Source organism: Lissotriton vulgaris, chromosome 1_1 (genome assembly GCF_964263255.1).
Source record: "Lissotriton vulgaris chromosome 1_1, aLisVul1.2, whole genome shotgun sequence".
NCBI lineage: Eukaryota > Metazoa > Chordata > Amphibia > Caudata > Salamandridae > Lissotriton > Lissotriton vulgaris.
In genome coordinates, this window is record NC_141685.1 from 1,922,512,751 (window position 1) to 1,922,538,620 (window position 25,870).

At 42.2% G+C, this 25,870-nt stretch overlaps 1 protein-coding gene across 2 annotated transcripts in view; it reads left to right on the plus strand.

The window, feature by feature from the left end:
* NAV3 (neuron navigator 3) overlaps positions 1 to 25,870 on the plus strand; it is a 1,035,010-nt gene that overhangs the window by 519,568 nt on the left and 489,572 nt on the right. For both annotated transcript variants that reach the window (XM_086919576.1, XM_086919578.1), the window contains exons 10-12: positions 7,516 to 7,624; positions 7,837 to 8,220; positions 22,934 to 23,053. In XM_086919576.1, coding sequence (XP_086775702.1) covers positions 7,516 to 7,624; positions 7,837 to 8,220; positions 22,934 to 23,053 — 613 coding nt within the window. The remainder of the gene's footprint in view (positions 1 to 7,515; positions 7,625 to 7,836; positions 8,221 to 22,933; positions 23,054 to 25,870) is intronic.

The following is a 25,870-nucleotide window of genomic DNA, read 5'->3' on the forward strand; positions in this document are numbered from 1 at the left end:
CCGCCACATCCAGTTTGTTCCTTGCAACTAGTTCGCTTACCCGCATTGCCCCGTGAAATGCTAGCGTAAAAGCGGCTCGGAACAGCACCGCCTCAAACTGAGATGAACATGTGGCAGGGAGTGTAGCCAACAACTGGGACAATCTATCCAAACCTATCGGGCGCCTTTCATCTACTCTGCGACCCTCAAGGCGTTGCCACCCAAGCAGCGCTTTCTGTACAACGAAAGACGCTGTTGGGTCCTGGATAGCGTGTGCTCTGGCAACAAAGGAAATGGCAGCACGATGCCTCTGGGCCGTAGCCACCGATTTCCCAGCCCTACGTAAGGACATCAGGAAATTCACTACCCATTCCTCGTGACCCCAAAGTCGCTCTCTATCACTCCCCAAAAAGGCTAAATAGGCCCGAAACGCCCTTTCATATGCCTTCCTCGTCCTTGGTGCTAGACTCTCTCCCACGAGGTGACGAAGTTCGGGGCACCGAGAGACCAGAGAGCTTCGGGAAAGGGTTCCGGCTCTGGGTCCGCTGAGGGAAGGAAACCCGAAAAAGCCTGCATTTGAAAACGAGACAGTGCGTCAGCCGCCTGATTCATCACCCCTGGAACGTGTTTTGCTCTGAATAGCACGTTCAATTGCATACACAGTAAAACAATTTCCTTAAGCAGTCTTAAAATCAGTTTACAACGTGCTGCCTGACTATTGATGCACTCGACCACGGTCATATTGTCAGACCAAAATATGACAGAGTGATCTTTGAACCCATCGGGCCATGTTCTCAAGGCCACCAAGATGGGAAACAGTTCGAGGAAAGCAATATTACTCGTCAGACCATTCTCATGCCACCATGTCGGCCATCTTTGTGCCGACCATTTCGTGCCGAAGATGGCGCCAAAACCTATGCTTCCTGCCGAATCTGTCCATAGCCCCAGCTCTTCAGAAGACACGGCTGGTTCATTCCAGACGATTCTACCATTGAAATCCGCCAAGAATGCTAACCAAATATGCATGTCCTGGCGGATCTCGGCCGATAGTCTCGTGCGATGATGGCCTTCTTTAAGGCCGACCATCGCTTGGGCAATTGAACGGGAAAAGGGGCGGGCCATTGGTATTACCCTCAAGGCAAAATTCAACTGTCCCACCACCCGCTGTAATTGTTGCAGCGTAACTTTCGATGCATTTATACACAGTTGCAGCGCAGCCCTGAACTTCAACACTTTCTCGGCTGGCAAACGGAAACACCCCTCAATGGAGTCCAACTCGATCCCCAGAAACTCGAGGCAAGTCGTAGGACCCACTGTTTTACCCGGCGCCAATGGCACACCAAACTGTTTCATCAACACACAAAATTCGGCCAAGGCCCGGCCACATTCAAGACCCCCGGCTGCCCCAAGAAACAGGAAATCATCAAGGTAGTGCATTACATCTTGGAAACCCGTTTTCTTTGTGAAGACCCATTGTAGAAAACTACTGAATTTCTCGAAATAAGCACAGGATATAGAACACCCCATTGGCATACACCTATCCATGTAATAACAACCCTGAAACATGAAACCTAGGAGACGCTGGTCGTCTGGGTGTACCGGGAGCAATCGGAACGCTGACTCGATATCTGACTTCGCCATCAGCGCCCCGGGCCCCAGGCGATTCAAAATGGCTACGGCCTCATCGAAGGATGCGTACCGCACCGAACACACTTCTGGATCGATTGCCTCATTCACGGAAAGACCTCGTGGAGCTGATAAATTATGAATCAGTCGGAACTCACCAGGGTCTTTCTTGGGGACTACCCCTAAGGGAGAACAAACAAAATTCTGGACCGGGGGTACACTAAACGGGCCGGCGACCCGACCTCGAGTCACCTCTTTCCGGATCTTATCCTGTACTACGGTTGTATGCTGCAGGACGGAAAGTTGGTTTTTACACTTATCCACACCCTGAAAGTCCCCTACCGGGATGCGGAAACCATACGAAAAACCGTTCCGCAGCACCCCAGCAGAAGTACGATCCGGGTAGTCACTGAGCCAAGGAATCATCGCCAGGGTATCAATCGGAGTGGGTAAAGGCGCCCCTCGGACTATATTAGACCTGTTTGGCACCTCCTCTCCCCCCGTTATCACCCGTTCTGGCTCTGCACGAGGCCTCAGGATGGGACGACCCACAACCACTACATTCATGTTTGAATTTACACGTTCCATGCGGTCTCGTACATTTACCTCTGTTGTAATTAAAGCAGAAACCCTTTCTTCCGGTATTGCCGGTAGGTTTCGAGTGATCGTCGGCACCCGTACTTGATCGAAAGGGCGTCCCCCCGTACTGCCGGGAGGATTCGCCAATATTACTTCCCACCAACGGCATTTTCAACATTCCTGACTCCTTCATTTTTTCCCAAGTCAAGGCATCATAACAATCCCAGGTTAAACATTTATTATGCTCCTTTTCCTTTCTGAACATATTATCGTAACAAAACCAATGATTACCCTGGTGTGATGTCGAGTACCCCATGATTCGTGATTGATAAATTGGGAACTCGGGAAGCAACTCCGGTCTACGTTCCCCCAGGATTGATGTAAAGATTCCCCAGGCATTGCCCCAATTTCCGATATTCTCATTCACTTTAAAGGCGGCCATTTTTGCGCGCCAAACACTCGGATGCATGAGATCCTTCTGACTCTTTACATGCTCTACCTCATAATGGTCAACAAGCAATGAAAAGATGTTCACATACTCCCCCGCCCAAATCTTTTCCTTAATTGCCCAAGGAACATGTTGCCCCAACTTTTCTCTCCGAGAGGGTGTTGACTCATCCCTCGCGATCGGCAATGGCCGCTTACCTGCACCTGACGCTGCCTCTGTGGTCGCAATCGTCCCTGGTGTCTTGTCCCCTACTGCAGCGGGCACGGGCACCTTGGCTGCTTCACGTTTCTCACGCAATTGCTTTATCAGCGCCTGCGCCTCTACAGCCGTGGCGCCCTCAGTACCTTTACCCAACCACGCTGCCAATTGTGCTGCCAGCTCGGGCGGCATATCATCCTCGGACACGGGGGTGACCACAACGGGAATCGGATTCCCCTCCTCCGGCACGGGAGTCGGAGCCTCGAGCGGGGCACTGGGACCGGGGATGTCCTCACCCGCTGCCCCCCTCCTGGGCCTCTTGTTTTTCCCTCCCGGGGCTGATCCCGCCAAAGGACGTTTTGGACCCTTTTCCTCATTCTTGTCCACCCGCTTCTTTAGCTCGGACATCTCCTTCATGAGAACACGCAGCATCTGGTCGGTAGTCATGCGCTTTCCCACCTTCTTCGGCATTCTCCAACAAAGTAACTGGAAAACAAACAAGAACGATTAAAACGCTCAAAATTGGCTCTTCGTTCCGTCTCGAGCTCACGTGCAGCGAGGAGGTGCAGCTTCAGAGCACAGGAACAAGAGGATGTCTTCTGGTCTTGCGTCTCTTTTTATCCATCTTCAGGGCGGGCGTAAACCCGCCCCTGCCTGCCCCGAGGGCGTGGCCGGCTGCGTCAGTGTCTAGGCCAGCCCACTCTAGGGCGGGAAAAAGCGCGCCCCGGCTACGCCGCTTCGGGCATACCAGCCGAGACGCGCCTCCCGCCCAAAATGGCTTCCCGGGGGGATCGAGGCACTCTGCCATACGTTCGGGGGGACCGAGTGGTCGCCCCTTTCCAGTCTGCATTGAACTACAGAAATGCCCAATTTATTGTTTTTATTCCAGTCTGGTATTGTTATGTAATCAAATAGTGTAGGGCGTTACATGTAAACTTCAGTGATTATTTCCCCTTAGAAGTCCAGTGCAAGGTGAAGAGTATAAGAAAGGAGGTAGTTGTGGCGATTAAAGACATGACATTCTCCAAACAGTTAAAATCAAGGTTAAATGAAGAAGTGATGGCCAGACTAAGGAACATTCAATTGAACCCCATCGAACTCTTACAAAACAGAGAAATTTCCAAAGTCTTAAATTTTAATTTGGGGGTAATCACTAAAGTTATCCAGTGTATACCTGTGGATTGATGATTTGATAGGAAAAGTCAATAGGAGATAAGAAGTATTTGCCAAATAAGAACAGATGGTTTGATGTCAAATGCCAGAATGTGAAGGTTCAAGTTAGAAAGCTGGAACTTGCAATGAGGAAGGGAAAAGATGATGAGCTATTAGAGATGGTTTGTAAGGCCCGTCAAAAATATAAAGAAACAATCAAATAAAAGTGAAGGGTTTTTTTATAAAGCGAATTGGAATGAGTTGATGGAAACAATTATTATAAAGGTGTAAGGAAATTTGGGTTTCTGGTTCATAGGGGCAATGAAAATAAACAACCGAGAATAGAAGGTATGGTCCCTGAGGAAGTATGGCAATGTGATTTAGAGAATATGTATGAAGAAAGCATTCAGAAATCATGAATTGGGGAATATGCAATTGATATCTAAATTTTTATTAGGTTATCACTCAAAAATACAAAGAGAATGAGCGAAACACTGTCCATGTTTAGAGCAGCGGATCCTGATAACTTATCAGCTCTATTGATAAAAAAATAATGTTGATTGGTGGTGTGAGATTCTGATAGTCTTGTTTACTCCAATAATAAATACAAGAGTTGTACCAAAAAGTTGATATCATCAACCCCACTCATAAAAACGTCTCTCTCCTCGATCCTAAGAATTATAGATTGATACATTTGCTGGATGTGAAGGAGAACGTCTTTAGCAAGTAAATCTTGGAAAGATTGAAAGACTGGACTGATGATGAAGGATTGATACCCAACAAACAAGGTGGTTGTAAGGCAGTTCACTCCACTGTAAATCATTGCTTTAGTATATGGGTCATAGCAAGGAAGGCAATTGATTTTAATGGCAAATGTATTTTTGTTTTGTAGATTTTCGGGCCACTTTTGATTTGATGACCCATGTGATACTTTGGGCAGACCTGCCCAAGATAGGGATACTATGTGGGTTTTTAATTACACATAAAGAACTCCATCATGGGAATGGGGCCCAGGTAGAACTGAATACGGATGGTGCTCTATCTGATAAGATCAGGATAGGAAATGGCCTAAGGCAAAGATGTTTACTGGCCCGATCCTTTTTGCATGATATCTAAATGACCTACCAAAAGTCTTAAAAGAATCTGCCTCATTTTCCCCAAAGATGGGAGGGCACCATGTACTGTGTCTGCTATATGCAGATGACATGGTAATAATGGATATGACTCCAATTGGGCTCCAGCGGCACATTGATGTTTTTTATGGATACTATAAGTCAAAGAAGCTAATAGTGAATATGGAAGAAACAAAATCTTTGTATTTGGTCAAAGAAGAAAAGGATACAACTGTTTTTTAGGGAAGATTTGAATAGAAGAGGTGGAAACATACTGTTATTTGGGTATGCATTTTTCTTCTTACCTAAAATGGAAAATACATTGTGAGATGGTGAAAACAAATGCTATCTGCACTATATTGGGAAATAATACATTTTGAAAGGAGTACAGTGGTCCGATTTGATGCCAGTTGTAACAGCTTTTAAAGTAGTGGGGCAATCAAAATGGTTGTATTGCACCAAATTACTCTACTTGAGTGGGATGCACAGCTGGGAACGGTTAGAAGGGCAAAGTCTGAAAAGGGTATTTAATTTGCCGAGATAAACAATAGTACAGCACTAAGGTTGGATTTAGGAATGACTTCATGGCTTTGCCATTCAGAGAGAGCTGCCCTGACCTTCTGAAAAAATCTGTTACAATCGAATGAGCTCATGATATCCCTGGTTCGCAAAGGCAAAATCTTAAGAAGCAAAAGGACCTAGACTGTGAGAATAAGGAGTCTTGTGTCTTAATTGAAAGAGAGATATTGATTGCGCTCTCCCAGTTGTGACGTCCCATTACAAGTTTTCAATAAAGAAATGCAGGGTAGAATGGTAGAAATTTAATGGAAGAGGGCCATTAGGTACGTCTTAAAGAAGAGATCAGCAGCATTTTGCTGGGCATCATGGCAAAATAATGAGGTATTTACTTATTTATCTGAAATGGCCAATACTGTTCTGAGGGGAACGTCTACAGTTTCAAATAGGGGTAAACCCTAAGTATCAAAGGACAACATTGGCAATGAGATTAAGGTTTCTTCTGATAATGACAGTGCCGGTACGCCTCTTTGCTGAGGCAGATGTGCGTTATATAAATTCAGATAACATAAAAAATATCATTAACATTAATGGAGGGTTATGTGACTGTGGACTACAAATGAAATTTATTAATGAGCATTTGCTACTAGATTGTATGTTTTTTAGTAGGGAACGAAGGACATTTTTAAAACCAAGTTTATGTAAATATAGAATAATGAATTGATTGGAAGCTTCAAAAATTTTTTTTCAATTGCAATTTTTAGATGTGACTTGTGCAATAAGAAGCCTTTTATTAGCAAGTAGGAGGATATGGGAAACGTGTTGATGGTTTAACCCTTTCGATGCTGATGATGAGCTCAGCTCGTCATGATGCACAGTTGAGCTGTGCTGATGACGAGCTGAGCTCGTCATGAATACAGCCTAAGTGCAATTTCCAGCACAGGGGGGGAAAACACCTAGCAGCCAAGGTGTTAAAAGACACTTGCATGTAGTGTGATCACTTTGTAAGAATTAATAGACTTCAGGATTTCTATGCTTTGCATAAGTCAATTTGAGCAATTTTATTATGTTCCTTTTAATGGGAAATGTGGGTAACATGTATGTTTTATGGTTCAGATGGTAATGTGTTTTATGATGTTTTTCTATATTTAGAGTATTGACTCGTATGGTATGGAGCCCGGTCTAAATAAAGCTATTTTGATTGATTGATTATGTAGGCAAAATTAATATTAGAGTTGAATGCTTTTCAAAGTACCTTGCAAAAATAGTCATCTGCTTGCTGTGACAACCCACTTGCCGGTGCCAAAGTAAGACTTCTTGCAAACATGTTTTATTCCTTCAAAATAAAACCAATGAACATCCTCAAGGCAAGAAGTCATATAAGTACATATATGAATAACACGTTTGCATTATATAAAGACTTACACCCTCACACCAATGTTCTAATGTGATTGATCGAGTGAGTATCATAAAAAATGTAGTGTCCTTTATTATCCTGTAACTGTCATTGCTACCACGGGGCCTAGAGTACAAAGGCAGTAACAGGAACATTAGAAAATATGGATTCAGATATTTTGACTCCTTTTGCTTCACTTAATCCCTCAGCAGCAAATATGTAGCTGTAAGGAACTAGGACTGTGAGAGGAGGTCAACCTTGTAATGTCACCCGGGGAGGCGACTATGAAAGGGGGCATCATGTCACTTCCACTACCTATGGTGTTTTGAGGAATTACCATCCATGCTCAGCGATCTCAAGCAGCAGAATGTAAATGATGGGTTAAAAGAAAGCAACTAGAACAATAAGATGTACACTCATTTGAAGGAATGCAAAGATATGTTCAAACACATGTCGGAAGTAAGCAACTTATGTATTGCTCTATGTAACCCTGAAAATATTTTTTTAAGGAGAAGACCCAGAAGCGCGGAGAATGAGAACAGTAAAAAATATAGCAGATTTGAGACAAAATTTGGAAGAAACTATGTCTAGCCTTCGAGGGACTCAGATTAGTCACAGGTAAGATGTTTGCATTTATCTTATGTAAGTTGAGCTCTGCATACAGCAAAAAATGTTCTTTGTAGAAGTAAAACGAAATGTGTGCACTCCTAGACAAGTGTTTCGTGATCCATTAGCTTAAACCAAGTTAATCAACCTTTGTCATATAGGTTTTAGGACATTCTTTGTTTTAAGTCACATGTAGGTAATTGGATCTTATTTATTTTTAACAGCACATTAGAGACCACTTTTGACAGCACCATAACAACTGAAGTAAATGGAAGGAGTATACCAAGCTTGACGACCAGAAGTACACCTGTGACATGGAGGCTTGGGCAGTCCAGTCCTCGGCTACAGGCAGGGGATGCCCCTTCTTTAGTTGGCGGCTATCCGCGCAGCAGCACAAGTCGATTCATTCATACCGACCCCTCACGCTTTATGTATACCACACCTCTGCGCCGGGCAGCTATTTCTCGCCTTGGTAATATGTCGCAAATGGAAATTAATGACAAAGGAAATCACGATCTGGAAATGTCCTCTGAAGTCGATGTCAGTGGATACATGAGTGATGGAGACATTCTTGGGAAGAGTCTACGAACTGATGACATCAATAGTGGGTAAGTGAATCCAACAGATACTTTTTTGTCATCTCCACCCACACTTGCAAAACCATGTAACAACACAGTCGCAATTATTTTGGGATAATAATGTTATTTCACCAGCCTACCTAAGTGCTAGGCAAGAGGAGAAGATGTTTAAGCCATTGTCGGTGTTACTAATCAGGGATGCATACCTTCAATTCACGGATCAGACCCATATAGTTTTCTTTTGATTGGACATAAAGAGGTTTTGCAGAGTGTCGAGGTGGAGTTTAAAAAAATAGATATGTGCCATTAAATTCATATCAGTTTAGCCATGATCTTGTTGATTGGCCTCAATGTGAATATGAGTAAAGTTTCACAGTAATCTTCTATTCATAAGGGCATATCATTCAAAATGGCTTCCAGAAATTGTTGTTATATCTATGTCAGCAAAAACTAAGTTTGTTTTCGACTACAGAGTAGTTCCACGTAGACAGAAGCGACTTATGTGATATTCAGTGACAAATAATTTGTTTAGTGCAAACATTAAACACAAGTGTTCTGTTGGCACTATGGCCGCAACTGTTAAATCTGGGTTGTAAGTTGAAATGCTGCTTGGGAGAGACTTAAGAGATTGTTTTGAGCAATATTTTAATATGCACCTAGTTCTCAGACAATATGACTGCAAATTATTTTTGAGTAGTGCAGCCTGAAAAAAAAAAGTCAGACCTTGTGAGGGGCAGACTGCAGTTATCACAGTGAAGAGCCAATGACTGAAGTGGGCTGACCCCATGGTGTAGGGGGTGAAAGAAAATATGAGTGGCACAACAACTGACCACGGAATGAAGGTGGATGGCTGAAAGCCCCAATATAGAAACATACACTAATTTTACTGAAATAAAAAGGTCTTAGCAAACCCGAACTTAAAATTGAAAATAATTAATCCTTTTTAACTTCTGGCAGCAGCTGAAGTGTAACCACATATGCAATCCGGTAATGTATTATATATGATTTGCATATCCTGAAAATATGATTTTTCGTATTCTCCTTGGGTATTGTGTTTTTAAAAAATGCAGAGGGCTAAAGCCAACATAGTATCCTAAGCCTTATTAGTGCAAGTGAGCAATTATAAGCATGATTCTTAGAGCCAAAAAGTTAATTAAAGCAAAACTCAAATGGATTTACAACTGTTAACTTTTTATTTCTCTAGGCTTCACTAGTTTTTGGTTGTCCACAAGCTTTCAAAGAATCCTCGACCTTGAACACGCACTCGTTGGCCTTTACAGTAGTAGTTTTTCTCTTGCATAAATCTATACCTTATTGCTATCATTTTGACAGTGAGTTAACTTCATTTGTGAATAAATGGTTGTCAAACCATTTGAATGTATAAGTTCAGGATAGGTGCCCAAATGCATCACTGACATGTATGGCTTTATCAATTGTACCCACTAGTCCTCAAGATTGAACTGAGGACCTTGAGGGAGTATGTGAGGTGACATGGAAGCAGAGATGGTATACAACTCATGACAGCTGATATTCCCTGGTATGGGAACATGTATGGCCATGGAGCATGACTGAGCAGTGGGAGTACCATCACCTTGGGATTAGCTGTGCTGGAAGGTGCTCGAAGGGAAGAAGGTGCATGCCCTGTGGAGAAGGTCATCACTTGTGATTGTATTCAAACTTATATTACAACACATAAACACTAATCCGATCCAGCCCCAAGAGCTGGCACTGACCCTTTGAGATGCTTGGTCTTAGAAGAAAAATACTCATGTTACTTTATTTGAAAAGTAAATTAGGGCTAGTAAACTGCTCAAATCAGAAGAAAATGTGAGGGAAGGTATCTTTGCAATGGTGCTTTTGAGCCGGGGCAAGCTATCTGATAGAAATTCCTGAAGATGGTAGGCAAGGAGACAGATTTCAGGATCCCTTAGGCAGCCACATTCTCAATAGTGGTGTCACTGATGCTCTTAATTTCACTAGTAGTGATGATATGTTGAGTACAACCCAAGTAACCTGTTACTTATGCTAAATCCCATCAATCTATGTAGTGTGGTGTTGGAGTACGTATTCAGTGAACAAATGTATACTTATTATTATACGAACAAAGTGACCTATGAAGTCACTGTGTATATCTTGTTGTACTGGGATACTCTTTGACTCTAGATTTGCCTGACTGCCTTGTATTGCATTGTGTATTTGACAATCCAAGAAAGGCATTAAAAAGAATACTGGTGATAAGTTTTCAAAATTAAGTTGTTTGCATTGTTATGTCTGCCAAAGAGAAATATATGATTTGATACTATCAGGGTAAGATTGTATGATAGGAAGTGCGCCTTTTCTGATAATAGGCATGCTTTTTGCTCAATTGTGACCATGTGCATTATCATCACACACGACCTTGTGCTTCAATACCAAAATTACATCAGAATGAGCGAGTGACCACAAGCATTACTGGAACCATGAATTGCACAGGCCTAATTTTATTAGCAACCTTACTCAAGGCATTCAAGGGTGATATGATAAATTCATGAACTAGGAACAAGCTCAGAGATTAGTAGCATGGAGTCATCAATAGTTGGTGTGGCACTAGCATGAGAAACCCTACAATCCTCCTTTAAAATTCTCCATGTTTCCATTTTTTTCTCCGATTGTAGCAAGTGATTTCCCGAAACTTTGAAATTCACATAGTAGTGTGGGGAGCATCAAAGAGAAGAAACATTTTCTTATTGCCACGATTTACCATTAGACAACCATACTTTATGGTCTCTCATGCTAGGGTAGCCATTGTAAGAAATTAGGCTAGTTTACAGCTCAGTAGGCCTGGTGGGTTATAAACCCCAGAACTAAAGGGAGCTTTAGCTAAATCATGGACAATTTTCTTAATTGCTCCATTCTGACTCAGTTATTAATAAAAGTGGCCCATATGTACATGCTTTAAAAGATGTTCTCTGTTGGCCTTGTTGTTTCTTCAAAATCATAAACGTCAGTTCATCAAAATTTCAAAAGTAGCAGGAGTGACATGATTCCCTGACCCTCCCCCTCATGACATCACAGTAAGTGATGTCATGTGGCCTTTAAAACTAGTGACATCTCAGAAAATGACAAATTTAACGTCCTGCAATAAAAGACTGGGGAAATATTAGAAAATATACCAATGTGTTGTTCTTGGGCCTTTTTGCGGGGATATACTCAAACTTACAGCTGTTCCTGTTGGTGTTCGGACTCTGGGCTCTTTACCACTGCTAACCAGTACTAAAGTGCATGTGCTCTGTCTAAATTGGGTTGGTGATTGATTTATCCATGACTGGCATATTTTTTGATTTACCTGTAAGTCCTTAGTAAAGTACAATAGGTGTGCCCATGGCCTGTAAATCAAATGCTACTAATTGGTCTGCAGCACTGATTGTGCCACCCACACGAGTAGCCATGCAAACATGTCTCAGACCTGCCACTGCATTGTCTGTGTGTTCCGTTTTAAACTGCAATTACAACCTGCCAAGTGCACCCACTTGCCAGGCCCAAACCTTCCTTTTTACTACCAGTAAATTACCCCTAAGGTAGGCCCAAGGCAGCCCCATGGGCAGGGTGCAGCGTATTTAAAAGATAGGACATATATTGGTGTGTTGTAGATGTCCTGATAATACTGCTAATGTTGTACCATCTCTCCCTTAGGGTTATAGGGGGATTGCAATGAAATATCTTTTAAGCATATTTCCCAGTAGGAGCAGATAGAGATTTGGAGTTTGGGTATCTGAACTAACAATCTAAAAATCCATCTCTTGGTGAAGTTGGTTTTTAAATTGCGTGTTTGAAAATGCCACTTTCAGAATGTTATAGGCAGGGGAAACCCAATCAGCCCTTATAGGCTTGGGCACTGTATGGTTAAAGTCAGAGTATGCTACAAGGGACTTATTTAGAGAATAGTCGATATAGTTTAAGAGTTGTACAAATGTAACACACTCAATAGTATCCACAGGATAACAGTCTTATTGCTCAAAAATAAATCAATGGAAGGAAGAAGAGAACACATAGAGAATAACTTATGTTTGACAAAATTTTATATTTACTGAAACAAGAACAAACATTGGGGAGATAGATACAGACAAATGAATTGGAGCAAAAGTCATGAATAGAGGTAAACAAACTTTTCTCTACAGTTCATAACTGAAAACATCAACTCCTAATAGATAAAGCAAACAACCTAAATTAATTAATAAAAAATGGTTGTAAGTTAGTGTCACAGCAACATATGAGGAGATGATGAAGTGTCGACGTTTTGGTCTTAAAGGGCAGTCGTCAAAAAGACCATCATCAGGACGATATTTTTCAATGCTGAAAGAAATCCCTGGAATTTTGGAGGAATGCCGAGTAGAATGATAAAAGACGGCAGTAGGAGTGGGGCGCAACTGTCAGCCGCAAGTGAAGTCTTAGATATTGAAGAATCGGGTCACATCCATTGACCTTATCTCTGGTAATAGTCAAATTCAAAAAATATATCCAGACGTTTTGGAATGGGAACTCGAATGGCGTTCTGTGTATCCTAACCGACTGTTAGGATACACAGAACGCCGTTCGAGTTCTCATTCCAAAATGTCTGGATATATTTTTTGAATTTGACTATTACCAGAGATAAGGTCAACGGATGTGACCCGATTCTTCAATATCTAAGACTTCACTTGTGGCTGACAGTTGCGCCCCACTCCTACTGCCATCTTCTATCATTCTACTCGGCATTCCTCCAAAAATTCCATGGAGTTCTTTCAGCATTGAAAAATATCGTCCTGATGATGGTCTTTTTGACGACTGCCCTTTAAGACCGAAACGTCGACACTTCATCATCTCCTCATATGTTGCTGTGACACTAACTTACAACCATTTTTTAATAATTAATTTAGGTTGTTTGCTTTATCTATTAGGAGTTGATGTTTTCAGTTATGAACTGTAGAGAAAATTTTGTTTACCTCTGTTCATGACTTTTGCTCCAATTTATTTGTCTGTATCTATCTCCCCAATTTTTGCTCTTGTTTTAGTAAATATAAAATTTTGTCAAACATAAGTTATTCTCTATGTGTTCTCTTCTTCCTTCCATTAATTTATTTTTGAGCAATAAGACTGTTATCCTGTGGATACTATTGAGTGTGTTACATTTGTACAACTCTTCAACTATATCGACTATTCTCTAAATTAGTCCCTTGTAACTTTCAGAATGTGACATTTTCTTGCTTTAGCATTCTGTGCCTCTGCCTGTCTGTAGATTACACGTCTGGGTTGGCTAACAGTTGAGCTGTTGTGCATTCACTCTAGACAGTCACACAAAGGGAGCTGGGGTGTGCCTTTCATATCCTGATGGGCCATCACCAGGCTGAATGGCCTTTCCGTGCTAGACTGGTTGGAGGAGTTGTCACTAGCACCTGAATAGGGCTGTGCCTGTCCTCACACAAAGCAGTCTCCGCCCCCTTGCAGTGTGTCTGAAGCCAGATCAGGGAAAAGAAGGGAATGATTAGGGATGAGCGGATTTTGCGGATTGGCAATCCGCGGATTTGCGGATTGCCAAAATCCGCAAAATCCGCGAATCCGTGCGGATTTTTTTTTTTATGTTCGCACGGGTTTCTGCAAGTTCGCACGCGTTTTGTACAATTTCGCAAATTGCGAAATTGTACAAAACGCGTGCGAACTTGCAGCAACCCGTGCGAACACAATTATAGGAAGAGAAAGAAGCTCCTGGTCACAGGAACAGCACGGGGATTGCGCTCATGAAAGTCAAGGATGCAAAGGCCTCTACCCAGCATCACAGCTGATTTTCCATGGTAGATTTGGGAAGAGGCACACCTGTCCAGCCTCGAAGACGCTCATGATTGTTTTTGGGCTAATGAATGAATCACTGATTTTGAGCACAACTAGTTCGAGCGACCATGCAAAGGCCGCCCTCTACCCAGCATCTGATCACAGCTGAGTTTCCACGGTAGATTTGGGAAGAGGAACACCTGTCCAGCCTCGAAGACGCTCATTATTGTTTTTGGGCTAATGAATGAGTCACTGAATTTGAGCATCAACTAGTTCGAGTGACCATGTGTGTGTTACTATGCAATCGCCCTGAAGGGCGCAGGGGTCCCTTGAGTGACCTGTGTAAGGCTGTGCCTGTAACTATTTTACAATGGCGCCAGCAAGCTGCCAGCGCCGTTGTAAAATAGTTACAAAGTTAGCTTGCACAGGAAGAACTTAGATAAAATAAAGCAGCACCTGCTTCGTTTTATCTAGTGGTTCCTGTGCAAGCTAACTTTGTAACTATTTTACAACGGCGCTGGCAGCTTGCTGGCGCCATTGTAAAGTAGTTACATGAGTGTGGGTTCAACTTTTGAACCCGTTACGTTCGCAGATTTTTTTTTGCGGATTTTGCGGGAAATCCGCAAAATTCGCGGATTGCGGATTTCCCTAAAATCCGCAAAATCCGCGAGCGTAACGGATTTCACGCTCATGCCTAGGAATGATGCACTACAAAGACTTTCCTTTTAAGTTTGCCTACTAGGCAGAAAGGGGTATACGTATTGGACCTCTGACACCCCACATCAGAACACTGCTCGATTGAAGACATTCTCCCAGGAAGAAGAGATGGATGCTGTAGGAGGGACTGACATTCTAACTGTTGCTTTGTTGTGCTTTCCAGCTGCTTGCTGTTTCTGTCCTGGGAGTGAAAGGACTCAACTCTGCCTTCTACATCCTGCTTCCAAAGTTCTTCAAGGGCTTGTGCATACGTGCTTGCCTCCTGTTAAGAAGTCACAGGGCCATCAAATACTTCACCTACCAGTGCCTGATTATTTCTGCTGAGAGTCCTAACTTGCCAAGTGGTGCCAAATCCAGTTTCTGGACCCTTGAAAGTGTAATTGAAAGTAATTGTAAAGATGTACATTAAAACATGAGAAATGGAGAATCACTATCCACTGAGAAACAAACCTATACTGACAAAAATATTCTAGATACATGTTTTAAAAAATCATATGCCAAGGCTGATACAGAAACCATTGATGTCAGGTCAACTAGAATGCCACTATAACAATGATTTGTAGAAACATTCCACTACTGTTACTCTTTAGTACTCCCGACGAATGTACACTTTCTTATTTTATTATAGATATTACATCGTTTTATATACATATTGTGAGAAGTTAGCCTGCATATGATGTCCACTAGTTCTAGTGGGCACCTTGCACCAGTCTAATCGACCCTTATTGATGGCGATTGTAAAGTCAACCTTATAGAAAGCTATCCTAGTGGTAGCATGGACAAGCAGTCATCAGGCTAAGACATCAGAGAGCTTATTAAGCAAGTTGTTTTACCAATTATAATCTCTTGAGTACCAATTGAAGGGACACCACACCAGGTATATATCAAATATATATGTATGTATTCTAAACACAACCCCTCTGCACTCTTTATGAGGTCAGAGGTAAAAGTACAATACAAGTTACTCAATTAGCATACGATAAGTTGCACAGTATACATTATGCCCTAGGCGCCTCCCAAACCATATACTAAAATAGTGGTATAAGAACCATGTGAGAATTAGAAAGCAGGCCTGGGGCCTGTGGAATCGCTGTGGGATCGCTGGGGCTGTCTAAAACAGCCACTGGTTACCATTGACTTTCTTTGGGAAACAAACAAGTTACAAATTTACAATTTAAGGACACTTCCGGATGGACTACGATGGAACCCTTTTAAACTAGGACACTTCGAGAGTCAAGACCCACGGGAGCACCGGAGTACTCATGTTACCTCACCCAGGGAAGCCTGGTGCATAGGTGTCTTTTCGTGTCGGGTTTCGTCATCGTTTTCAATGGAGAGCTGCAAAGAAGTGCTACAGGCGACCAGAGGAAAAGTGTCCGGGTGGATTCAAGGGTAGATCGAAGATCTGTAGAACCTGAAAGCAGAAGGGACAGAGTCTGGGTCAATTGCCAGTGACCAATGCAGTGATAGAAAGATGCCACCAGATGTCGGGTGATTTCAGGTGAAGATGTGAAGTTTGTCTCTTCAGCCACGAGGACCAGGAGGCGTCGACGACAACCAGGAGCTGGTTTCGACCTGTCCCACGAAGGATCTAGTTGACTGCTGTGTCGGTATCCGTACTGGACCCAACAAGCCTTGGTAAACGCAACCCACGCAGGATGTCAAGATTGGCTTCGGTGCAGACCAGCAAGGTCTGAGGAACTTTTCCTTTGCAGGGAAGTTGGAGCAAGCCTGGAGCAACCAGGAAAGCAAGTTAGATTCAAAAGAAAGTCTCTGGGGGCCTCACTAGCCAATGGACTAGGAACTGCAAAGACGCGTTGAGATGAAATGCAAAAGCGGGGCCCACGGGTCACTCGTGGAGTGGGGGACTCTGAGCTTCAGTGCAAATGGTGCTCGGGTCTGGGGCTTCAAGCACCCCAATCCACTACTTCGAGTTACCTCAGGAAGTGCGTGCAGCTTGCATTATGCAGGATGTCCAGGAGTTCCGGTCCCACATCTCTCGTGTCCGCCACAGGTCTCAGCTTAGAAAACTCTAAAAATAAATAAATAAAATAAATAACCTAAAAACAATAAAAAATACTTACTTACTTACACCCTTTCCCTTTGTCCAGTTTCGCACCAGAGCTAGGGCAGAGTGCCCCAGCAACCGGTTTGAACTGGGAAATGCATGGAGCACCTTGTGTGGTCCAGGCAGTGTCTGGAAAGCTTTCACTGAATGCAGCCCTCCCTGCCCCAATACACAAAAGCCTGTCCAGGGAGGTGCCAGCACCTCCTTGGACAGGAAACCTATTGTCCAGGCCTCCCCTGCCGGAGTTTCGTCCAGCACCAGGAGGTCAGACTTGTGTCTGTGGCAGCAGCATCCATTTTGTGATGCTGAGGCTCTGTTTAACTTTAACCAGGTAAACCAGTAACTACATGTCTTCTCCCTCTAGAAGGGCCGAATGCTACAGGACTGGCGGGGGTGGTAGTATTCCAAAGTGTTTAACCTTACACGACTTGTTTTAATAAAGCCAAACCAAAATTAGCATTAACCGCGAGGATTATAATGCACTTAAGAGTTTATGGTATGGCTATATCATAGAACAGCTATAAGGAGATGGTTCTGAAAGCTGCTGAGGGCCTCAGCTCATGCTAGGGCACCCTCTCACATAAAACCAAGCACTCTGCCTCCAGGATTGTCAAGGCCTGCCATAAGAGTGACTTATAGGTGTATATGTGTCTATATATAGATATAGGTACACTATATCTAAGTAAGGGGTGATTACACCTCCTTACCCAGGCTGTGAGAACAGACCTGTTTTGTCAATTTGGAAGGCAAACCAGGGGTGGCACAATACATGCTGCAGCCCCTGGTAGGCCTAGGGTGCACCTATGCCCTGGGTACCTATGGTACACTATACAGGGGCTCACAAGGGTGACCCAGTAACCAATCTGGTATGTACCTAAAGTACATGGTATCAATTTAGAGAGAGAGCAGCTAGGCTGTGGGCCTGATTAGCAGGGCGACAGCCAGACTAAAGTTGAAAATCCAGAGAATCACAGCAAAAAGTAGGGGTAACCATAGGAAGCAGACCCTACTCTCCTACACATATGTGGACTCTACTTTGGCCCTAAATAAACTGTAGATGTAGGCATTCTAACCTTTCCAGGCCATTTAATCATTTTAAAAATGAAGGGAAGTACAAATGTCCCAAACAAATTTTTTTTTAGTCCATTACAAGAAAGGGAAAAGCACAGACTGACCTGCTGGAGATCTGATTGTCTTCCACAGATAGTGTATCAGGTGGTAGTTGGGCAAATATAATATTTATGGTCCCTTCAATGCTTGGCAACTTGGCTCGGATGGCACTGGTACATCTCTATCATATAATTGCATCTGCTGGCACATGCATGGGGCAAGGCATTGCAGTAGACTGCTCCATGGGAAACACCTCTCACCTCTAATTCTTCAGCACACAGACCTTCTTGGTCCCAGACAATAAAAGTCTCATCTGCTTGTCACTGGGGATGATATATATATATATATATATATATATATATATATATATATATATATATATATATATATATATATATATATATATATATATATATATATATATATATATATATATATATATATATATATATATATATGTTTCCTTCTGGGTAACTAGCACACTAAAAAAGGGCAAAGGTGGAGCCCACTGTCCAGTGGTGGCTTGTAGGGAACTGGGGTGATGGGGCAGGGGGATGAACAATCTATATATAAAAAATCACTTATCTCTGGTCCCAGCCGTGTCTTTCCTATGCGGTCTCAGAACCAGGAAGCACCCAGGCTCTCCATAGCCAATCACAATGCTCCAATGCAGCTTTGTGATTGGTCTGAGCGCTGTGAATCAGCACTGGTAGGGAATATGCAAATTGTGCATGACTGTTTGTCTGGTTCTAAGGCAGCCTGCCAAGCTGTCATGCGCAGTAAGAGGCTCAGTACGATGGCGTAACGTGAAATACCCCCGCCATATTATGATGGCAGTGGGTATCGCGGCAGATGCAAAGTCTGTCCGCCACTTTATCGCCGGTCGGCAATCGTTCTGATTGCCGGGTGGAGCGAGGCCAGTAACATGTTACTATTACACATTACAATGTGGCTTGCGGAAAAGCCTTTTCATGGCAGCGATGCCATGGGAAGGCTGGCGGGATGGCTTTGGGGGCCCGTAGCGGGACCCTGGGGATGGTGGGGGTGGGGGATGCACTTGGATGGTACCTATGGTACCCCCTTGCATTTCCCTGCACCAATTGGCAGGCACCGCCTGGTGCCTGCCACGTGGTGCACGGAAATGCCAGGCATGGGCAGCTGTAAGCAGCAGCTTCCGCTATGTTAAATTGTAGAATGCAACCGCCAGCGTTGCCGTCGCATCCTAATTCGCAGTGCAGGACCGCTGTATGTCTGGCGATAGGTTCCAACACCGCGAGGATCGCGGGCGGACTCAGGTCCGCGCTCTATCCTAATATGCCCCTTAGTGTGCACAATCTGCTCGCTACCAACTGCGCCTTCTTTGGGGAATCCGTCGCTTCTTCCCGGAGCAGGACCTTATAACCCTGGTGCAATCGCTGGTCCTCTCCAGACTAGACTACTGCAATTCTCTTCTTACTGGCCTCCCCAAATCTCACCTGTCCCCACTTAAGTCTGTCTTCCATTCAGCAGCTCGTTTCATCTATGGGGCCAAAAGAAGCGATCACATCACACCGTTGTTATCCACCCTCCGCTGGCTTCCCTTCGAGGCTAGAGCTATCTACAAGACCGCTTGTATCACCCACAAAGCCTTGCACGCCTCCTCTCCCCGCTACCTGGTGAATAAACTGAAACTCTCTGGAGGCTCTAGACCTTCACGCAATGCCGAGAATCTACTGCTTGAACCTCCCACTTTCAAGAAGGAAAGAACAATGGCCCAATCCTTTTCAGGCAACGCAGTGAGAATCTGGAACTCGTTTCCGCCTGAGCTCCGGACCACCGCCTCCTCCCAGGCCTTCAAAAGGGACCTCAAAGTTCTCCTCCTCCAGAGACACCTCCAAAAGTAATTCACGTCCTCTTGCTATTCGGAGGAAGACTTCCCACTACTGATATTTTTTACTTTCCATGACCATGGGAGTGCCTTCCCAGTGTTTTCCTGTGGTGGGAGTGTCTGCCTTTTTGCAGTATTCTCCATGTACTTGTGTTCGGTGCCCTTTTGTAACATGCACACAACACTTTGCCCTTGTAACACACGGTTGCTACCTCTCACATGTTTTTACCTTTGATACTTGCACAAGTGCCACCTTGCCTACGTAACGCCTGTTCTTGTGCCTAGCACTTATTGCAGTATTATACCTCAAATTATACTCTGTTTTCTCTTATAACTGCCCACTTGTCACTTTTCCTCTTGTGCACTTTTGACTACCTCATGTATTTTTGGTTGTTCACAATTTTTACTACCTCAAGTATTTTGTTTGCTCACAATTGTCACTATTACCTTTACTACCTCATGTATTTTTGGTTGCTCACAATTTTTACTACCTCAAGTATTTTGTTTGCTCACAATTGTCATTATTACCTTTACTACCTCATGTATTTTTGGTTGCTCACAATGTTTACTACCTCATGTTTTTTGTTTGCTCACAATTGTCACTATTACCTTATGTAAGTAACGTATGTTTTAGTAATCTGCTCTTCTGTAATGTTTCTCATTATGTTTCATTTCTGTTCCTAATGTGAAGCGCTCTAACGCCTTCGGGTAAAGTCTGCGCTATATAAAAATGCATAAATAAAAAAATAAAAATAAAAAAAAAAAAATCCACTCCTCCTCCTGAAGCCACCAGCCTCGCCCTGCCCTAATCCAGCCCCTCAGCAATGAAAAATAAAATGATAATAACTTTATTATCATTTTATTTTTCCCTTTTTCACTGCTCTAACAGCAGTGAGGCGACACTCCGCCTTAGCTGAGGAGCCGGCACTGCCTCTGTCTCTGTAGCAGCTGCACCAGGCTACTGGGTAATGGCTTCCTACCTGACCTTGTGACTTGATTCTTTTCCGCTATTCCAATATGGCTGAAATGGAACAGAAAGATAGCTAGGCCTCGATTGAAGCATAGGAATTCCATTTCTTCCCCACATCCGGTAACAGTGCAGTACAAAAGGAAACAATGTATGAAACCAATTTACAGCCCAGTACGAAGAATTGTATTTATTATTTATGCACTGTTGCGTTTTACTCTTTGTAAAGTAGCCATGTTCACTTTTGGGTTATGCTGCTCATATAAAATCCGACCCCAGGAGTCACAAGTCCTCTACCAGAGGTCGCAGTGGACAAACAAGGGGTCGCAGGTGCGACCCCTTATTGACGTCTATGGTCAACATTTATCAGTAATGTATGACTCCCTCAAGATACAATTACATACATACCTAGCATTACAAATAGTGCTGTGTTTAGGGCATGGAATAAGTGGGAGTAGAGATCATGTTTAGAAAACTGTTCACACGCAAATGTCATATGTGGGAGAACATTAGCATTTAGCAAGAAGTAATATATGGGAATGTGTGGAAAGATGAAAGCTTCACTGTGATTGAAATGAATGGGAAAGCATCACCTTGGTACCGGGCCTGAAACCTCCTAATGCACCAGTGAGGAAAGGATGGCCGGTCTTTTGATCCAAATCTCAGTTGGAGGAATTCAACCTGCCAAACATGTAAACAGAATTTCAAAAGGAAATATTTATGTGAACATTCTGCCAGCTGCTACCAGCAATATGGTATGTTCTTTGTGAATCCTCTGATTTTAGCACTGTAATTGCGAGTTCATTTTCATTTCCTTCTTTGGACTATAATGTACTCTAACACAACTCAAAGCTAGTGGGAACATTGATTAGTTTCTCTCTTTAGGAAGAAGTCAATTGCTGGCTATTATGTTATCTATTTAAGATCTAATTATCTTACTGTAGAAATCTCCTGTACTGTCTGTCATTGAAATGTCTACTCTGTTCTTGATCATAGATTAGACAAGTATAGTGGCTTTGTAGCACATTGGACCCTATTATGTATTATGTATTTGCATGGTAATAATGCACTATGAACAATATTGCCTTCAATGTCCCCCTTGTTCCAAATATCTGTCTATATGTGTATTATAAATATTGACGTACAAATGTTATACTTGTAATAAAAGTAAGTCATTATAAAAGTAACTCCTCTGAGTTATCCCTTTGCCACTGATTGCATTCGGAATTGCAGTTGAGCTTGTCACAAAACATGAATACACCATGGTCCATTGTAAATTTAGGTATTTGCCTTATGAAATAATTCTTTAAAGGTTTTGGTATTATAGGCCTAAACTGCTTGGAAACTAGTATGTGCAAATTGCTCGCAGATTGTTTTGAGAAAAGGTATGCAATTTATTATATGAGCTGTGTGTAAGGATGATTATTCACAAATTGCCCTTTCGTCGGAGGTCGCAGAACCATCAGATGAATTATAATTAGGCTCTTTTTGTGACTCCCAGCACTGGGTTGGGAAGGCAAGGATCTTTGCCTAAGAGAGACTTCATTGCCTGCATTCACATTCCCAATAAAAACACTTTTTTAAAGAAGCCCGTGACTTTGAAATAGTAAGTACTCCTTTAAAAAATATTTTCCGATTGGGAAGACATCAGTGAGTGCATGCAGTGGTCTGCCGCACTACTGCCTGCTCTATCTCTCATTCCACCGAGGATGCTCAACGCACTTCAGATGAGAGAAGGTCACTCACAGCTTCCTCTTTGTAAGTCTAACATCACTTCAACTTGGGTATTTTTATTAGATCACAAGTTTGCATTGGCATTGCCCCTTATTAAATTGCACGTTAGAAAGAGTCGCAGAACCTCTGTGAGTCAGAAAAGCTTTCTGCTTTGCAAAAGCATTTTTGTATATTGTAGAACACGTTTGCATTTACAAACCCCATGAATTTTCAAATTGCATGTTAGTGACCATAGACGTATTTCTATATCAGGCCTTATGTTTCTACAACACACTCTCCCTGGGTGGAAATAGATTAATGCAGTGTGTGGATATCAGTGAGATGTTCCCTGTAAGCTTAAGTGAACACAACTTATTTGTCCCCATGATTGCACCCTGTGTATTTGGTGTGTGCTGGAAATTTGTTACACAGTAGAGTGGGTTCTCATGTTCCAACTGAAAACTCTGTGCTGGATACACGAATATAACTGATGACTAAAATTATGTATATTTCCCAGATACCTGACCGATGGAGGGCTTAACCTGTACACTAGAAGTCTTAACCGGATTCCTGATCTGGCAGCATCACGTGATGTGATACAGAGAGGGGTGCACGATGTGACGGTGGACGCAGACAGGTAGATAAAAGTTTATTTCCTTGCATTATTAAATCCCAATTGCACACCAAAATATAAAATGGTATTATTTTAGTTCTATATACAACATTGTATTTTTTGCAAATCTGCCATTTTTGCATTTCGCCTGCTGATACATGTCCTTTCCTTTAGAGGGTATTCTTCTGCTGAGAGATTTCTATCTGCCTCTGGGGGTTTCGTCCTGAGACTCTACTGAATAATTTGGTGTCGCTGGTAATCTTCTTGGAAGTGCTTATTTCCGAGGGAAACCTGGCAGAGCTGTATCTGATTAATGTAGAGTCTTTGTAAATTAGGGCAATTGCGAAGGACATCATTTCACATGTACACCACATGTAAAAGTACATTGTCTGGTAGTATTATTTACACAAAACGAAGAATGTAGTCCATTTTGAAAGTTCTACCAGTATGTATGTCTGTGTTGTCAATAAAGTGTGATGTCAGCTGTTTACAAACACAATAGTTTACTTTGGCCCTTACTTATAAGCCTTTTTGGTAACCCAAAGGAACCCACAGTTTTTCTGCCTATCATTTAGCTATAAGGGCTGCTGATAATTGCCACAGTGCAAAGATCGCTTAGATTAACACTCAGTTCTATCATGGTGTTTTGATATGTAGATGGCACACAACAAATGCTATTGTCTGCCGGCATAATTAGAACTAGTAAAATAGAATGGATTTTCTGCTGCCATTATGGGTTTCTATCATAGTTTTGACTCCTATTGATCATTTTGCCAGAGCGTAATTGGATCTGTACAGAATGTTGGTACAATCACAAAATGTACTAATATACAAAGCAGACCATTAAAACAAAAGCACCCTATTACATGCTGTTTTATATTTTGCTAAATGATAATTTTTGACATATTCATCTCGTTCTCAGAATCATATATGAGTGGTTTCAAAGTGATTAGGCAACATCAGAAGGCTCATTCATAGACTGAATTTTAAAATATTTAGAAGAAAGTCCAGTTATATGTTAAATTCTTAATAGAATAAGTGGTATAGTTAAGACCATCGGTCTCACCGCAGGGGTTGCATAATGAATGTGCTGTCTTAAAGTTGGACCTTGACCCTTTTTTGGTAGAAAAATATTCTGAGGTATCCCTCTCAAATGAATAACTTATTTTGCAGTCCTAGGTAATGCATCTTCTATCTACCAAATATGCATGAGTAAGTTGCTCTGTGTATCAAATTGCTGAAGAATGCCCTTTAGCACTGAATTGCTTTATAAATGCCAGTGGAATGGAAACTAAAGAAGGATACAGTACCGCTGAAGTTTACTTGAGTTACTACAGACATGGAACGTGGCTCTGCAAATTTACCATGATTTCTTTGGCTCGTTAGGGTATCTACTCTAGAAAGAGGTTCCCATTTCTCTGTCTAGCACTGCAGTAAACCATGCCCCAAAGGTACTTCATGATCACATTCACAGCAAGGAGTGGGGCCTGAAGTTGCATGGCAGTCAGACTAGCAAGTCCGACGAAGAGCATATAGGAATGCAGTCGTCATTTTCTATGTTATCTGAGTACTTCCTCTTTTCTGATGGACCTTTTGACTCATATTAGGGTTTTCTTGGAATTAAAGCTGTTCCCCTCCCGGCATAAATGCACAGACAGTCTTTTATGGAATCTGTTTCCTGGCATTCAGTATCAAGTACCTTGGTAAAAAAATGTATGCTTTTGGTTCATCTGGGCTATTCATTTTTTTATGTTCCTGTATAATTTGCTATGTAGCCTTACAAGTAGTCTTGGGGACAAGATGCCATGAAAGGCCACATGACCTATCCTACTTAAATCTGAAAGGTGGAATAGTATTGCCATGCACTAGTACCTAACCTTTCTTTAATGTTGTTCATTTGCTAGCACTGTCCCTCTTTTGCAGTTATTGAAATGATTGCTTAGGTTTGGTTTACTCTGAAGCAATTCTAGTAGTCTTGAACTTTTTGAAAATTGCTCTAATGTAGCTTTGTGATTTCTCTTGGTGTTAATTATTTTCGTTAGTACTCAAAATGTGACTTTTAATCAATGATTAATATTACTATGATTGCAGCCATGTAATCATAATTATATACACTAATTTTATAGATTGAAAGAATTGCGTCCTTGTTCATTATATTTTGCCTACATGTTTACATGTGGGCATTCCATTACCTTATCAATCAATGCTTATCCTTTTGACATACAAAATACTTTAAGCAAAGCTTTTAAAAATTGGAATTACTGTGCAATAGTGTTTACCATTCTGCTTTCTGTGCCGATACATAAAGTGCTCTACTTTTGTTTTTATACATTTTTTATTCTATAAAATTCTCTTTACGATGTCAGCACCTTCTACACTCGTGTTCAAAAGGTAGGAGGTGTTTTGTAGATTAAGACTACATTGCGTACTACTGCTTACGTTTGGAACTTAATTCAGACATGTAGTCAGTACTTTTTCAAGGAAATCTGTCATTTGTTTTCTTATTGGTTCAACCAGTTGGATTGATAACTACAGATGTAAATCTTAAAATCATAAATCTGGTTAAGTCACGTGACAAGATAAGCTAAAATATGTCAGCAATATCCATTCACTTTTTTAAAACAAATTCTGCTATTTTATATAATTTATATATAAGTCCTGTGTATTTGAAAGAGTACACCTCGGGTAGTGTAAGTTCTGTACCTTTTCTAAAATATTTTGTGATCTACAAGGACAGGGTGGTGTAATGAACCAAACCCCACTTCTTCATTAACTAGTAAATGCCACACTGCACTGTCCTTGCTTTTTCTACAGGAAGGTATGGCATTTGAGTATAATTCT